The sequence below is a fragment of the Podarcis muralis genome, chromosome 13 (genome assembly GCF_964188315.1).
Source record: "Podarcis muralis chromosome 13, rPodMur119.hap1.1, whole genome shotgun sequence".
Taxonomy (NCBI): domain Eukaryota; kingdom Metazoa; phylum Chordata; class Lepidosauria; order Squamata; family Lacertidae; genus Podarcis; species Podarcis muralis.
This window is the reverse complement of record NC_135667.1, coordinates 5,087,352-5,103,910: the sequence shown is the minus strand read 5'-3', so window position 1 is coordinate 5,103,910 and position 16,559 is coordinate 5,087,352. Positions and strand designations below refer to the sequence as shown.

The 16,559-nt window shown below is 49.4% G+C and overlaps 1 protein-coding gene across 2 annotated transcripts in view; it reads left to right on the top strand.

The window, feature by feature from the left end:
• KCNAB3 (potassium voltage-gated channel subfamily A regulatory beta subunit 3) overlaps positions 1 to 12,352 on the top strand; it is a 36,795-nt gene extending 24,443 nt beyond the window's left edge. For both annotated transcript variants that reach the window (XM_028703282.2, XM_028703283.2), the window contains 6 exons: positions 412 to 497; positions 1,501 to 1,621; positions 3,014 to 3,108; positions 4,437 to 4,557; positions 5,829 to 5,917; positions 8,465 to 12,352. In XM_028703282.2, coding sequence (XP_028559115.2) covers positions 412 to 497; positions 1,501 to 1,621; positions 3,014 to 3,108; positions 4,437 to 4,557; positions 5,829 to 5,917; positions 8,465 to 8,554 — 602 coding nt within the window. In that variant the 3' untranslated portion in view covers positions 8,555 to 12,352. The remainder of the gene's footprint in view (positions 1 to 411; positions 498 to 1,500; positions 1,622 to 3,013; positions 3,109 to 4,436; positions 4,558 to 5,828; positions 5,918 to 8,464) is intronic.
• The last annotated feature ends 4,207 nt before the right edge of the window (positions 12,353 to 16,559 follow it).

Below are 16,559 nucleotides of genomic sequence, written 5' to 3'. Positions count from 1 at the left end.
AGCATTTTGGGAACTTACTTTGGAAAGAATTTTTTTTTAAAGTAGTTTACCGGTAGATCAAACCAATTTGTTTCTGTGCTTTTAATGAAGTAGAGATGAATAACACAAGTATCTTTTCCCTCTAGAAAAGGATTATAGGCAGCTTGTAATTCACTGATTTCATTGTGAAAATGTGATTAACAGGGGGAGCGCAAGATTGAGCGATCTTACGGGTGTGGTGCAGCTTTTTGGAGCAGTAACTGCTCAAATCCAGCTCCCCGCCTTTCTCTCTCCCTCCCTGTTGGGATTCGATTCCTGCTGGAGGCGGAAAGAGTAACTGCCCTGGTTACATTGGGCTCACCTTCCAAAGGTGACAGGCAAGAGGTCTGGGGGGCGCAATTTCTTCTCTCACGTCTCCTCTCTCACCCTCAGAAATTGTACGTGCCATGACTTACGTGATCAACCAGGGGATGGCCATGTACTGGGGCACCTCTCGCTGGAGCGCAATGGAAATCATGGTAAATTCTGGAACCTGAACTGATGCATGTTTTCTCAGAAGCAGTGGCGTTGTGGTCCAGGGTTGTGAGGTGTTTGGGAGACTGGTTCCTATTTCTGCAGCGGGGTCGCCTGCCTCCAGCATCTGAGAGCCGTCCAATCAGCATGAAGGGGGAGCTTTTTAGCACGAGAGTCTCGCCCTTTGTGTTGATTGGAGCCAATCGGAGTGCAAGGAGGTGGGTCAGCCGCTGAGGATGGGCTCCCGGGGCCACTCTGGAGAAGGTGTGCAAGAAGATCACTGAGGAGTTGTTTTGTATGATCCAAAGCTAAGCTTTTAGAAATACACTGAAAATACAAGGTGCCTCCGTTCCAAGAGGAGGCTGTGCTACTTCTGTTACGTACAACGGGACTTCAGGGCAGGCACAACTTAAGTCGCTCCAGCAGAAGATACTGGAGCGCTCGATATATTTGCCTGTGTACATGCACAGAAAACAGAAGATCTATCTGAAGATCTGCAGTGATCTTTGCAAAGGTGGTTGTATAATCGTGGGGACGGGACGCGGGTGGCGCTGTGGGTTAAACCACAGAGCCTAGGACTTGCCGATCAGAAGGTCGGCGGTTCAAATCCCCGCAACGAGGTGAGCTCCCGTCTCGGTCCCTGCTCCTGCCAACCTAGCAGTTCGAAAGCACGTCAAAGTGCAAGTCGATAAAGAGGTACCGCTCTGGCAGGAAGGTAAACGGCGTTTCCGTGCGCTGCTCTGGTTTGCCAGAAGCGGCTTAGTCCTGCTGCCCACATGACCCAGAAGCTGAACGCCGGCTCCCTCGGCTAGTAAAGCCAGATGAGCGCCGCAACCCCAGAGTCGTCCGTGACTGGATCTAATGGTCAGGGATCCCTTTACCTTTACATAATCGGGGGGGGGGGCTGGCTGTGACTCTCCCAACAGGGACCCTGCACTTCTCAATTCACCACCAGAAGCAAGTCCTCCCTGCGAGACTGATTACTTTTGCCTCCCTCCCCTAAACCAGGAGGCGTATTCCGTGGCACGGCAATTCAACCTCATCCCACCTGTGTGCGAACAGGCAGAGTACCACATGTTCCAGCGGGAAAAGGTGGAGACGCAGCTGCCAGAGCTCTACCACAAGATTGGTATGGAGGCAGGCGGGAGAGGGCTGGGCCGGGGAGCCCTTTTTAGCCCAGGGACCACATTCCCTTCTGGGCAAGCTTTCGAGGGCCACGTGTCCCAGTGGTGGGCAGGGCCAGAGTCGAAAATGGAGCTGAGCGGCTAATATAAATTTCCCCTTTGTTTTTCTCCCTATCTTCCCCGATAAAACGACTTTGGGCACAAACCAACACAGGAGGGGATGTGGTTTGGGGGGCATTCTGAAGGCTAGGCAGAGAGGCCTTGAGGTCTGTGTACAGGAGAAGGGATTATGGGGGCCAGTGGAGGCAAATTGCTGGGAGAGGCTGGGGCGACCAGGAACCAGAAGATACAGAGGGATCTGCAGATTGGCTATGGAATCTGAGGAATGTGTTTCTGGAGGAGCAGCAGGTAGAAGCAAGATGATCTCTTGGGAGTATAAGCCCAGATTCAGGGTACAATTCTGCGTGAGGCATATTGGAAGTTTACGGAGGGTGACCTTTGGAGCAGATAAGATTAATATGTGCACTTCTCTGCTGACTTTTCTCAGCATGGGGTGGCGTTAAAAGACTTTTGCAATGCAAAGTGTCATGGTAAAATCTGGGTGCGAGGCTGCTCTGCCACCCAGTTCGTCGGACTAAGTCTGCGGGTCCCTGCGGAGGAAAATGAGCTCAGCTGGAGACAGGAGCAAACTGCAGAAGATCCAAGTTTATTGCGCAACAGGTTCAAGGCGAGATTGAACCCCGAGGAAGGGGGTGACATGAACTTTTGAAACTTCCCTCCATGTCCCAGAATACAGTGCAAAATACATCCCGGTTACATCATGAATACATTAAGAAGAGGTTGGGTCACACAGATTACATCATGAATACATTAAGAAGAGGTTGGGTTACACAGGATTAACATATGGAGGAGGGAGGGGGGAATATGCAGAGCTGGAGATATGCGCAGATAAGCACATCCTGAGTACTGGTGATGATAAGACAATGGTCCATGTATGCATAGTCTGCCACCTGGCATTGCCCGGAGGAAAGGCTTGGCAGAGTGATTTGACAGGATTAAGGTCTTGACACCTTGCTTGAGGGATTATGGAGGACAGGGGAAGTGTCATGGAGTCCTAGAGAAATTGAGCAAATTGGCACATTGATTTTCTATGAATTTTATAGATTTTAGTCCCTTTTGACATTGACAATTGGAAATAAATGGATATATTGTAGCGAAGAAGAAGGTGAAGAAGACATGCCCCCCCCTTCCGTATCAAAAGTAAACCAGGAAGAGCTGTGATTTAGGGTGGCCTGTGGCTATTATTTCAGTGAATCTGTGTACAGTGATAGGAAGAGGTGGGGGATGTTATTTGTTTCCCCCTTCCCTTTACCTGACCTGCTTTGTTTTCTTGCTAGGAGTGGGAGCCATCACCTGGTCCCCGTTGTCTTGTGGACTTATCACAGGGAAATATGAGGAGCGGGTGCCTGAAAACTGCCGTGCCGCCATGAAGGTACCTTCTCCTTTGCTTTTGCTGAGGCCTTCCACCTCCCAACTTCAGCTGAACCTCGCACTGTCGACATCACACACAGCCCTCTTAAAATCAGGGAAGACAGGCCTGTGGAGACCTCCAGATGCTGCTGGACTACAACTCCCATCATCCCTGACTGCTGACCATTCTGCCGGTTCTGATGGGAGTTGTAGTCCAACAACATCTGGATGACATCAGGTTAATGACAACCAGTTCGGAACTCACAGCTCACAAGCCTTGATCCTGACTGCCCTACAACTGTAGTTGTTTACTGGGCCCACAAGGCCTGCTTGGTCCTCTCTCTTCACTGTTACTTTCAAACACTGGGAATATAGAAGTCCTGGGGCTCAGATTACGCACACTGGCAATGCTCCAAGAAACCAAACACTTCCCTTCTTCTTCCCAAACATAAATCAATTTGTTGCTGATGTCTCAGTGATACTTGAAACTGTCCTCGCCAAAACACCAGGGCTTCCTCTAGATGTGCTCCTTATTGTGCATTCATGATTATTTGTTCCAGTTACAGATGGGTAGCCGTGTTGGTCTGCCATAGTCAAAACAAAAAAAAATTCCTTCCAGTAGCACCTTAAAGACCAACTAAGTTAGTTCTTGGTATGAGCTTTCGTGTGCATGCATCTGAAGATGTATCAGATGTGTATCTGAAGAAGTGTGCATGCACACGAAAGCTCATACCAAGAACTAACTTAGTTGGTCTTTAAGGTGCTACTGGAAGGAATTTTTTTTTGTTATGATTATTTGTGTTCATGATGCTATCAGGGCGGTTACACAAACTCCTGTTTCCAAGACTGTTTGTGCCTACAAAGGTTTCGGAACAGGCATACTACTCATGTCCTGCTGAGATCTTGTAGCTTCTTATACCACAAATGTTTCAGGGCAGGGGGTAGGGGGTATTGTCCCACTTTTTTTGGCATCCTAGCACAACATTGGGAAAACATTGCAGGACAACTAATAAAGTGCAATGATGCTTCAATGATCCATTATGAACCCACCCCTTAGGCACTATTCTTGTGTCAGTGGCACCTGCTGCAAAATTACCTGCCCCACCAAAAAAAATCAATCTGGAGGGGTCCTAAATCCTTTGCTGACTGCTCAGCACACCCCTAAGGGCTGCTTTGCAGGTTTACAACCTCCATCCTTGCCTGCCAGTGGCTCACCGCCATGCTGTGCATTAGCTATGATTCCTGCATTGCTGGGGGTTGGACTCGATGACCCTTTAGGTCCCTCCCGAGACGACAGTTCTGTGATTCTGTGCCTCTGCGCCTCTTTCCTTTGCTCCTCGCACCCTCCAGGGGTACCACTGGCTGAAGGAGAAATTGCAGAGTGAAGATGGGAAGAAGCAGCAGGCCAAAGTGAAGGAACTCCACCCGATCGCAGAGCGCCTGGGATGCACAGTGGCGCAGCTGGCCATTGGTGAGGGAGGAGCGGAGCGTCTGTGTGCCTGTGTTGGTCAGGGCAGGCCTCAGAAGCAGCTGCACATCTGGGGCAGGCTGCATTCCAGATCCTGCCTCAGAGGTGGGAAAGTTACGTAGCTCTGGGGTGGGAGAGATTCCCTTTCCTGAAACCTTGGGGAGCCACCGACTGTCGTTGTAGACCACCCTCCCCCAACCTGAGGCCTTCCAGATGTTTTGTACTACAGTCTGGGGGCTGTAGTATGAAACATCTGGAAAGCCCCAGGTTGCAGGAAGTTGGTGTGGACAACACCAGGCTAGATGGACCCCTGTGGCATGCCTCAGCATAAGGCAGCTCCCTTTGTTAGCCATAGAGCTAAAAGGAGATGTGCTACTTAGGCCAAAGGTGGCAATGTGAGCTCTTCCGATTCAGCAGCTACCAGCAGCTAAGAGAAGTAGGTTAGAAATCAGGAGGTGGTTTCCAGCTGCAAGAGGCGTGTGGCATCCTGGAATAACCTCTTGAAAAGGAGAAAAGAAGATGCCTTTGCCCAAGACCAGTGTAGAGCCCTGCTGCACAATTGTCTTCCTGGTGCTTCAGCCGTGGCCCACGGGAATAGAGAAGGTCGCCCTCGTATTTTGTCTGTTCCCCAAGTTAGAGGACTAGAATGTGGAGCATCAGCAATGCAGCAGCTGAGACTGGGAAGTTATCCAGGCGCTGGAGACGCCCTTCTTCCCTAGCTCTCAGCCAGGCCCTGATCCAGGGTGGTGCTCCCCCCTACTCTCAAGTAGCCACACGTGCAGTTAAGTCAGGCACTTTGGCAGTGGCCCTGAATCTCGCGTCTAGTTTGCCACCTCTTCTCCTCCTGTGGCCCTGAGGGAGATTAGGGTGGTCCGAGAGCCAGCCAGCCACCCAGGCAGCTGGTGAGGAGACCTCCAGTCCTGGGGCAGAGATGGCCGGGCCCTGCAGCTCTTCAGGGTCTTGCTGCCCTTCCGAGGTTGGTTCCAGGGCTGGGCAGAGTTGAGCCCTGACACTCAGCAACCCCAGGAGGTTCTCTCTTAGCCAGGGCCAGTGTGCATGAAGATGGGTCTAATTCAAGTTTACCCCGGGGAGGTTTTAGCAGCCAGGATGGTGCCTTAACTCCACCCAGATTCCTCTGCAGTTAAGTTGTTGGGTGGGCAAGCAGCTCTTTGCTCCCTGCCCGCCTCTTCCCCGGCCCTTTTGTTTTCTTCCAGGGTGGCAAGTTTTTAGACGGCTCTCCTTATTTGATTTCTCTTGTCTCCTCTTAACCTCAGCCTGGTGCCTCCGCTCTGAAGGCGTCAGCTCTGTCCTTCTCGGGGTCTCCAGCACCGAACAGCTCATTGAGAACTTGGGGTCCATTCAGGTAAGGAGAAGGAACAAGGGTGCAAAGTCTGGCATAAAAAGGTAAAGGTACCCCTGCCCGTACGGGCCAGTCTTGACAGACTCTAGGGTTGTGCGCCCATCTCACTCAAGAGGCCGGGGGCCAGCGCTGTCCGGAGACACTCCCGGGTCACGTGGCCAGCGTGACATCGCTGCTCTGGCTCGCCAGAGCCGCACACGGAAACGCCGTTTACCTTCCCGCTAGTAAGCGGTCCCTATTTATCTACTTGCACCTGGGGGTGCTTTCGAACTGCTAGGTTGGCAGGCGCTGGGACCGAGCAACGGGAGCGCACCCCGCCGCGGGGATTCGAACCGCCGACCTTTCGATCGGCAAGCCCTAGACGTTGAGGCTTTTACCCACAGCGCCACCCGCTTCCCAAAGTCTGGCATAAAGGATGCCAAACCTTCCCCCGTCTGCTGTGCGCATTTATATCTTGTCCTGTCCTGCAGCTTCATGAGAGCATGAACAAACATTCATCCAGGCCAGGAGGGGGGAACCTTTTTCAGACCAAGGGCCACATTACCTTCTGGGCAAGCTTCCGAGGGCCACCTGTCCCTGTAGTGGGCAGGGCCAGGAGCAAAAGGCAGAGGGTAGAGCAATGGGTGCAGATTTCGCCTCTGTACACTCGCCTTCATTATACACCTTTAGGCGCCGGACAAAAACGTTCTCTACAACCAGGCCTTTGGCTGATTGACATCCAGTACCCTTTTATATGAGTTGTGGAAGGGGGGATTATTGGTTTATTAGTTTTCTTGTTTTTCTTATGCATCTTACATTTTTTATATTGTGTTTTTATGTTGCAGAACACCCTGAGATCTATGGATGCAGGGTGGTATACAAATAATAATAATAATAATAATAATAATAATAATAATAATAATAGTTTTTGCATACACTCACACGCCCGTCTTTGTCCTATATCTAGGGAAGCATGAGGCAGGCACTATCAAGAATTCAAGGACACACCAAAAAAAATAATGAAAGAGCGAGTGCAGAGCAGGTCTGGTAGAGGTGTCGCTGGGGAGAATCTGGAGGGCCACATAGAGAAGTCTGGAGGGCCACATCTCTCTCTCTCACACACCCCACCAAGACCTGAGGTTCTTCAGCCCTGATCTGGTTGCATTTTAAATCATTGTGACCTGCTCTGGGATCTTAGGGTGAAGGGAAGGTAATAAAATAAACCTCATCCTGGGTTTTTGGAGGCGTTCCATAGAGCCATCCTGCCTAATAGCCATTGATAGACCTCTTCTCCTTCATGAATTCCTCTCGTCTCCTCTTAAAAACAATCTAAGCACAGTGGTTATAAGATGTCCGCTGTTCATTGAGCAATTGCCGCCCCACACACTTCCCAGCGTATTTTCTTGCCAGTTTCCTTACCGCAAAAAGCCTGTGGTTTCTTGTTTGGGTGAGTTTAATGGTGCGTTTATTTGCGGGTTTATGATCGAATCCCACCCACAAAGTAGCCTTTGAAGGTGGAAGTGGCACTTAAGTGGCATTGAAAGAGGAAGAAAAGAATTACTTCTAGATTTTCTCCACATCACGCATACCAGCTTTGTGGCTTTACAATTTCCATTTCAAAATTTAAAAAAGAAACGTGGCGACAGATAGATGGGGAGCAGGAACAACTATATATAATGGAGGAAAGTGATCGTGAGTGGAAATGGATATTTATTTACAGTGGTACCTCGCAAGACGAAAGCCTCGCAAGAGAAAAAACTCGCTAGACGAAAGGGTTTTTGGTTTTTTGAGCTGCTTCGAAAGACGATTTTCCCTATGGGCTTGCTTTGCAAGACGGAAATGTCTTGCAAGTTTGTTTCCTTTTTCTTAACACCGTTAATACAGTTGCGACTTGACTTCGAGGAGCAACTCATAGAACGCGGTGTGGTAGCCTTTTTTGAGGTTTTTAAAGACTTTGGTGATTTTTGAAGCTTTTCCAAAACTTTCCCGAAACCGTGCTTCGCAAGACGAAAAAATCGCAAGACAAAAAAACTCGCGGAACGAATTAATTTCGTCTTGCGAGGCACCACTGTACTTTTTTTAAGACCCTCAAAGAAAAAAGTGGTGGTTAAAAAAGGGGGTGGAAAGAAAAGCCAGGGCACTAGAGAGGGTTGCACAGAGATGAAAACTGGGACACCCTGCAGCTCTTTTTAAAATCCTAGTTTCCCCTGGCTTTTGTGTTGGGTTTGACAGACATATGAGCCAGCTTATCAAATTGCTGGCCCACTCTATTTCCCTATTTATTTTGAAAGCTTACATCCCTCCTCATTTTCAAAAGAACTTCAGCTAGCAGAATAAAATCACAGTGATAATTTTAAACAACCTAGAATGGGACTCAGCTACATTGGCAAAGAAAAAAACGCTTTATATGCCTTGTCTATGCATTCTAACGCTCTGACACCAGATGGCGCTGTGGAGTTCCGTTTTTGCTAACCCGATTTCTCATACAAAGTTTGCAACGTATTTTAACTGCCACTATGGCGGAAGCCCTTCCTCCTCAGTCATGCAGCCCCTCTCTTTCTCTCTCCGCAGGTTCTGACTCAGCTGACGCCCCAGGTCGTCCAGGAAATTGATGCGCTCCTGGGCAACAAGCCCAATGCAAAAAAAGAGTCCCGGGCGTAGGGACACGTCGGCGCCCGGGACGTTGCACGCTGTTGTCCCAAAGGACTGCATCGCCTCCTGCTCCTCCTCTGGGGGGGCTCCCGGCCCCACCTACCTACCCCTCCCTGCCCCACATGCTCTCCCACCAGCTGCCGCCTCTCAACTTGGCGGGAGGGGGGCAAGGAGGAGCCGCTTTGCGCATGAGAACCGAATAACCGTATACTTCCACGGCGGGCGAAGTGGGAGGGCGCCGGCGGGTTAGCGCCTGCCCCCCAAAGCCGCTTGCTTAGATTACAGTACAAATAATAAGATAAGGCATGAGCAACCCAGCTATGGGATCGGCGGGTAAGAGGCACCGCCTCCCGCTAGCGCCGCAACTGCCGGCCGCTTTGCCTCTCTCTTTCCCATATCAATGCGCCTGGTTTTTAAACATGGGGCGCGCACAGCGCAACGAGGCAAAATGGGGGGAGTGGGGAAAACAAGCACACAGCTGGTGTATGATAACAATTGAGCATCCTTACTGCACATTTAGCCCCCGCCGACCAAAGTCCCGTGTAGCGTTATGAATCACTCCATTTACTTTACTTTTCTTTTCTCCTCAGCATCTTGTGCTTTCGTTGGGGGGGCACCCCACTAGCATCATTTGCAGGTTTTATGATGTTTTGAGGGACCGCAGAGGAGCCATCTTGGGAACGACCCAGTGGGAAGTCCTCTCAGCTAAACGAATGGGAGCTGCGCATGAGCGGGAGGGGCGCCATTTTGGATTTCCTGCCTCAGGCACCAAGATGTCTTAGGCCGGCCTTGTGTGAAGGCCCCAGTGAGGACATAGCTCAGATAGCCCCTGTCTCTGGTGGGGATATTGTGAAGGGACAGTCCCCTTCACCCCAATTCTTCAAATTTAACCTTTCTAGAGTCCTTTTTCGGATACAAATATCAGCTTTCTTCCCCTTCCCATCTTTTATTTCCACTCACCCTCCCCCCCCCAAAAAAAAACCCCACGTGAATTATTGTCTTGCCTCTCCAACATGTTAACGGAGAAATCTGAGGGTTCCCTTGGACAAAAAACAAGGACCCCAGCCAGGAATACCAGAGCAAAACAGCAGCCAGTAGGCTTGGTCTTGATTGAAGACTGTCATGACAGGACTCCCACCTACCACCAGGTGGAATAAGATGGAAGCCCCAAACAAAAGAGAACCCAAACTTTTATTAGCTGCTAATCCCCATGTTACACCCCCCCCCAAACTACATCACGGTTACATCATGAAAGGGGAAGTCTGGTGGCAGGAATCTGAGCATCCTGGACCCTGCCCCATGGTTCTCCTTCCCCTCCACCAAACACCCATCAAGTGTAACAAAAGAGCTATTTACTTTTCCCTGTTTCCCAGCCAAGTTAATCACACCCTTTTATCTTCATCTGGGTTTGTTATTTCTGGAATGGCTACCTGTCTGGCACTTGTGGCTACTTGAGAGTAGGGGGGAGCACCACCCTGGATCAGCCCTGTCTGTCTGTCAGGTATCAGGAGGCCAGGGATTATCACTCAGGCAGAGGGGCTGCTGAGTAGCTGAGCTCACATGTCTATATGAATTTCTGAAGTTTTCCTAGTGAGCCAGTACATAGATACAGTTATCAGTGAATTCTTACATTTGGTATGTGCAGCAAAGGCCCTTTGAATAGATAGGAAGAAACTGTGATGAAGTGTTTTGTGGGGACAAGTCACAAAAGTGATTGTGCTGATTTTGGTAGTGGGCTGCATGTGCATGATATCTGCTGGAGGGGCAAACCCCCCCCACACCTATATATAAATTTCTGCAACAAACACAACCTCCTCCCTTCACCGTCTTTCCATTCCTAAACATTTAAGGTTTATCCCCCAAGGAAAATAAAAGAAATCCCACATTTTGAGGACAGTGGGGCTAGGACTTTTTGAAAGACAAATTTGTCCGTCAGTTCGTGTGCTTAACTTGGCCTAGTCATGGATTATTTTTTGCCCCACTGAGGGAGTGGGGAAAGGGAAGAAGGTTTCTGCAGTGCAAAATCGTTGCCAGAACCTGTTTCCCCTTCCCCACCGAGTGGAGACTGGAGAGCATTCATCTCCATGGCAGGATTACGTTCCTCCATTTTGGGGGGGCTAAGAAGGCCCAAAATTCATGGTTGTCGGGCGGATCAGCCCTTTGGGCAAGCAAAAGCCATTTTGCCCACAAGCTCCACTCAGCTTCTCCGAACGATGTTCCTCAGATGTATCTCCCCCCTGCCCCAAAGCGTAATTCGTAATGTCTTTATTTGGTTTCGCCTAATCCTTTATCTAATTTGCAGCTATTTTCCTCACAGAATGCCATTACAAATTCCCCCCTGTTACTTTTGGCAGGAAAGCAAAACTGGCTCCCTTCCTGCTCCTCAGGAGCAGCAGAAGCAGATGGCTGAGAAGAGAGAGAGAGAGAGAGAGAGAGAGAAAGACATTTCTCTCTCCTTCCTCCTCAGTTTCCCTCTGCGGTTCTTCATTTTGCCGTGAATTTCCTCCTCAGAGGCCGACACCACCGAACCTTCCCGTTTTGTTGCAGAGGTGGAGGCTGCTTTATCACTTTGGTTCTGACTTAATCTCTCTCTTTTTTTTTTTTTTTTTGCATTTCATTTTTTTAAAAAAGAATTCCATATTCACCCTCCTCTAGGGAAAGAGCCATCTCTTCTTAAAGCAATAATATATTGAAAAAAAAGCGTCCTCAGGGTCAAAGGGTCACCTTGGGGCAGTGGGGAGAGAGGAAGGCTAGCAACCGAGTCCCCCCCCCCGAACCCCCTTGCTCCCGGGGAGCCCTGTGGCACCCTATTTTTTGCACAACTCATTGCTTTGAATCTGCTGCGCTTCCAGGGCAGGGCCGCTGTGGCACCTGCCCCCCCTCGCACTGGCTGCAAAATTATACGATGCTGTGTATATATATATATACATATATTTTCTCTGTCGAGAATGAGTCTGCTTCGAGTTTTACTCTAGAGTAGCACTTCTGTCGCTTCCAGGAGTCTCTGCAGGGGGTCGAGGTGGGTCTGCAGGTCAGAACTGAGGCCGCTTGGGATTTCTAAGATGGCACCCACGCACACCCCTCTCGGTTCCCCAGATCATTATTTATTGCGTTGTTTCCACGAGGGATAGCTCGGTCGGTAGAGCGCGAGACTCTTCATCTCAGGGTCCCGGGTTCGGGTCCCACGTTGGGCGAAAGATTCCTGCGCCGCATGGGGTTAGACTAGACGACCCTCGTGCTCCCAGCTCTCCAATTCTATTATTTACGCCACACCTGTTTTTCTCCAGGGAGCTCACGGTGGATTATGTGGGTCTCCTCCCCTTCCTCATTTAATCCCCACAGCAATGGAGGTTAGGCTGAGAGAAGGCAGCCCAAAGATCAACACCCTATAATCTTCACGACCGAGTGGGAATTTGAAACCTAGTCTCCCAGGTCCAAGTCTTTAACCACTATGTCACACTACAATCTTTAGAGGCTTTGAACATACGTTGTTATATATTTATTTATACCCTGCCTTTTACTCCGACAGGGACTCGAGGCAGCTTACAGATAAAATAAGAACAGCTAAAGACATTGGGGGGGGGGGGTTTAAATTAAAAACATTAATAGGAAACTTTAATATAATTAAATATATGTATAATCTTAACACTGATGGGCTCTCCTTCACTGGAGGTTTTTAAACAAGAGGTTGGATTGCTGACAGTCAGAGATTCTTTAGCTGTGGTTCCTGCATTTCAGGGGCTCGGACTGGATAACCCTGGGGCATAGCTGTCAACTTACAGATTTGAAAATAAGGGACCAGCAGCCTCGAAAATAAGGGATCAGCAGCCAAAATAAGGGATCAACAATTACTTTGATGAAATGCATATTTTGTTGCATGCAAATGGCTTTAGATACCTATTAGGTCCATAAATTACCATATAGCATATATTCAACACACAAAAAACAGCAACAATTTGTTGTTGACGAAGGACAGCTGGACATAGAAAGGGCCCCATTACCTTCAGTAGCTTATTTAAGGGACATCATCAATAAGGGACAGCAGCAGGACGTGGCGCTGGGATAAGAGACTGTCCCGCCAAATAAGGGACACTTGACAGCTGTGCCCTGGGGTTCCCTTTCCAACCCTACAATTTTTAAGGCTTTTAAGATTCTATCTGGTTGTAGCCCAGATTTGTACCCCACAAAAGCTCAGGGCAAGGAATCTGTTTAGAAACTGCATAGGAAATCTGAAGTGGGGCTGGCGGGGGGGGGGGGGAGACTGAATATATTCAATTTTCAGAAGAGATTTCCAAACCGACGGGCAGATATTTTTAAATGGCAAAAGGGGGTTCAGGTCAGTTTTGCCTGGGAGCTGGACTCCTGGGCTCCTGCCCCCATATATGACTAGGTTGTACAAGGTGTTTCTCTGTGTGTGAATCTAGTAATATTTAGCCGCCTTTTGATAATGTTCTTTTGGATCCGTAAAGGGAAGGAGGCTAGGCAAGAAAGCCCTGAAAGATTTCAAAGCGCAGAGCTCGTTCCAAGGGAGAGCAGCTCCCTCTGCAGCACAGCAGAGGCACTGCAGGCCTGTGCACAAATCGCCCCTTTCCCCCTAAAGGAGAGAGAAAAGAGCTATTTCTACTGAAAAGCAGTCCCCCTGCAGAGACCACCTTGCAGGGATTTTTAAAAAATGCTTGATATAAGTAGAATGGGCACGTGGCTTTCAAAGAGGGGTTTTTTTGCCCCTTTTCTTCTTTTGGGGTGTGTGTGTGTGTGTGTTTGGGCAGTGGGGTGGGGGCAGGGAGAGATATTTGAAATACTGAAATAAAGAATACATGAAGCGACAGACCTGGTCTTGCTTGGTGTTTTGTGATGCTTGTTCTTGTGATCGATGAGATAGATGCTTTGAGAAGAGGATTTGGAAGGGGAATGAGACTCCACCGTTCAGCAATGTTCTGCCTTAAAATGCTCATATTGTCATGACAACAATCAGTCGCAGGCATCTGTACCTGGAAAACAGTGCGGGGGAATGACAGAGATATCTCTGCCTGGTGTGATGAACCTTGAGTCCCCGGACTCCACTCCCCATCACTTATTTATTTAGTGAGCTTCATGGCTGAATGGGGATTTGAACCCAGGCCCTTCCCAGCTCCAAGTCCAACACTCCAGCCACTCGCTACACTATGCTGGACCTCATCCCCTGACCATTGAGCATGAGACTCTTAACCTCAGGGTCACGGCTTCAAGCCCCACTTAGGGCCAACGTTTATTGCATTGCAGGGGGTATGGGCTAGATGATCCTTGCGATCCCATCCAACTCTACAATTCTGTGATTCTACCACCAAGTTTGGGGGTCTGTGTTTGATAATGCATTGTTCCCAGGTGCGCACTTTCTGATTTGGAAATGAAGCACAACAAACCCTTGGCCAGACACTCGCCGTGTGGTGGGCGACAAGAGCATAGCGCTCGCCCTCGGTTGCATTGTTTTATTGTGGTTTTAGTATTTTGTTGGGAGCTGCCCAGAGTGGCTGGGGCAACCCAGTCAGATGGGCAGCATATAAATATTATTATTATTATATCATCATCATCCTAGTCTCTGCTACAGTAAGCTTCGTTCCAAGGAAGCAGGACCCTGCTCAGAGATCAGGGTAGTAAAGGTAAAGGGACCCTTGACCATTGGGTCCAGTCGTGACCGACTCTGGGGTTGCGGCACTCATCTCGCTTTACTGGCCGAGGGAGCTGGCGTACAGCTTCTGGGTCATGTGGCCAGCAGGACTAAGCCGCTTCTGGCGAACCAGAGCAGCGCACAGAAACACCGTTTACCTTCCCACCGGAGTGGTACCTATTTATCTACTTGCACTTTGACATGCTTTCGAACTGCTAGGTTGGCAGGAGCAGGGACCGAGCAACGGGAGCTCACCCCGTCGCGGGGATTCGAACCGCCGACCTTCCGATCGGCAAGCCCTAGGCTCTGTGGTTTAACCCACAGCGCCACCCGCATCCCAGAGATCAGGGTAGCATGCAACAAAATGTACATGTTTGAAACTCTTAATCATGGGTTAGAGCCCCAGAATGGGCAAAATATTCCTGCATTGCAAGGGGCTGACCCTTGGTGACTCTTCCAACTCTACAATCCTATGATTCCTATGAAACCTAATGTGTGAGGAAGCTGCCTTAACCATTGCTGGATCCATGCCTGTGCTGCCTGGTAGCTCCTTTACAAGGTTTCAAGCAGGCATGCTTCCCAATAATAGTTCTGCTCTGTTTTGCCTTGGCCAGACCCCACCTGGAGTTCCGTGTCCAGTTCTGGGCACCCTAGTTTCAGAAGGGTGTTGACAAGGAGGTGGGCAGAGGAGGGTGACCAGGATGTTGAAGGGTCTGGAAACCCAAGACTTATCAGGAACAGCTGAGGGATCTGGGTATGTTTAGCTTGGAAGAGAAGAGATACGATAGATGCCTTCACATCTCTAGTTGTTTTCTGCTGCTCCAGAGGGTAGGACCTGGACCGAAGAATTCAAATGACATTCAAAGGAGATTGCGCCACAGTGGCACAAAGCTTAGTCACCTCCCATTTGGATTACTGTAGTGCGCTCTACATGGGGCTGCCTTTGAAACGTGCTCAGAAGCTTCAGCTGGCTCAAAGGGCTGCAGCCAAATTGTTGACTGGGGCTGGTTCTAGCAAGCAGGCCACGGCTTAGGTCCCAGCTACTGTATCTGAAAGTCCGTATTCCCTCATATGCGCCTGTCCAGGCTCTGAGATCTTCTCTCAGTGCTGTCACCCTCCACAGGGATGCTTGGTGGGTGGCGCAGGAGAGGGTCTTCTCGGTGGTGGCTGCTCCCAGGTAACTTTGGAACTCCCTGCCTAGAGAGGCCAGACTGGCTCCCTCCTTGCTGTCCTTGAGCCAGCAGGAGGAGACTTTCCTGTTCCAACAGGCTTTTGGGAACTGACTGCTTTTAATGAAAGGGCTGACGCTGTGCTGTGTTTATTGTAATTATTTGTTACGGTTTTAATAGATTTTTAAATGTGCATATATATAGTTTTAGTGTTTGTTTATAATGATTGGGTTTCCCCCCTATGTTTGTAGCTGTTCTTATTTTTATCCGTAAGCCACCTTGAGTCCCTGTCGGGCAAAAAGGCGGGGTGCAATTAAATGATTAATAAGAAACATTAGGAAGAACTTTCTGACGATAAGAGCTATTCAGCAGTGGAATGGGTCCCCCGGAAGGTCATGGACTCCCCTTCCTTGGAGGTTTTTAAACAGAGGCTTGGTGCCCCTCTCTCAGGAATTCTTGAGTTGTGGTTCCTGATTTGCAGGGGGCTGGACTGGTACTTTCCAACTGCACAGTTCTATGATTCTACAGAGATGCTGTTAGCTGACCTTGGGACCATTTGCTCACAAAGCAGTGAGCTACAGCTCTTTGTCCCTGGCTCTTGGACGTGAAACTCTGCCTTGGGGAGCACAAGCATGTTCATGCTGTGATAAGTCCTTCAAACATTTACCAAGTGGCGTTGGTCCATGTGCCGCGGTATCCTGGGGGAACCGGTGCTTCCTCTCAGCTGCGCAATTACATTATTCAAGAGGAAATAGCTTATCAGTTACCTTCTCTGTTATTAGCCGAGAGATTGGCGAGTCACAAACCCAAGCGCCTTGGGCACATGAGAAGTTTCACCACTGCTGCCGGCACGAGGTGCAGGTTGAAAGAGGAGCACCGCAGTCTGAGGAGGGGGAATCTCTGCATCAACTCTCATAAAAAACACACAGTAAAAGGTGCCCGTCTTTTTAGACCAATGGCCATTCTCATGACGGGGAGAGTTGAGCCCATCAAGCTTATACGACATGCTTCCTGTCTGGTTTCCTTTTCACCAGGGCAAGGCAAGCGATGGAAATTGCAACTTGAGTTGTCAAGCTGCTTGCATTGTTGGAAGGAGCAGGCGGCGCCTACAATTATCACGCTTATGAGCATGAGCCAACACATTAGGCTATGCTCCTGTCATAGATTAAGCCGGTGTCGTTTATGGGACCCCCTCCAG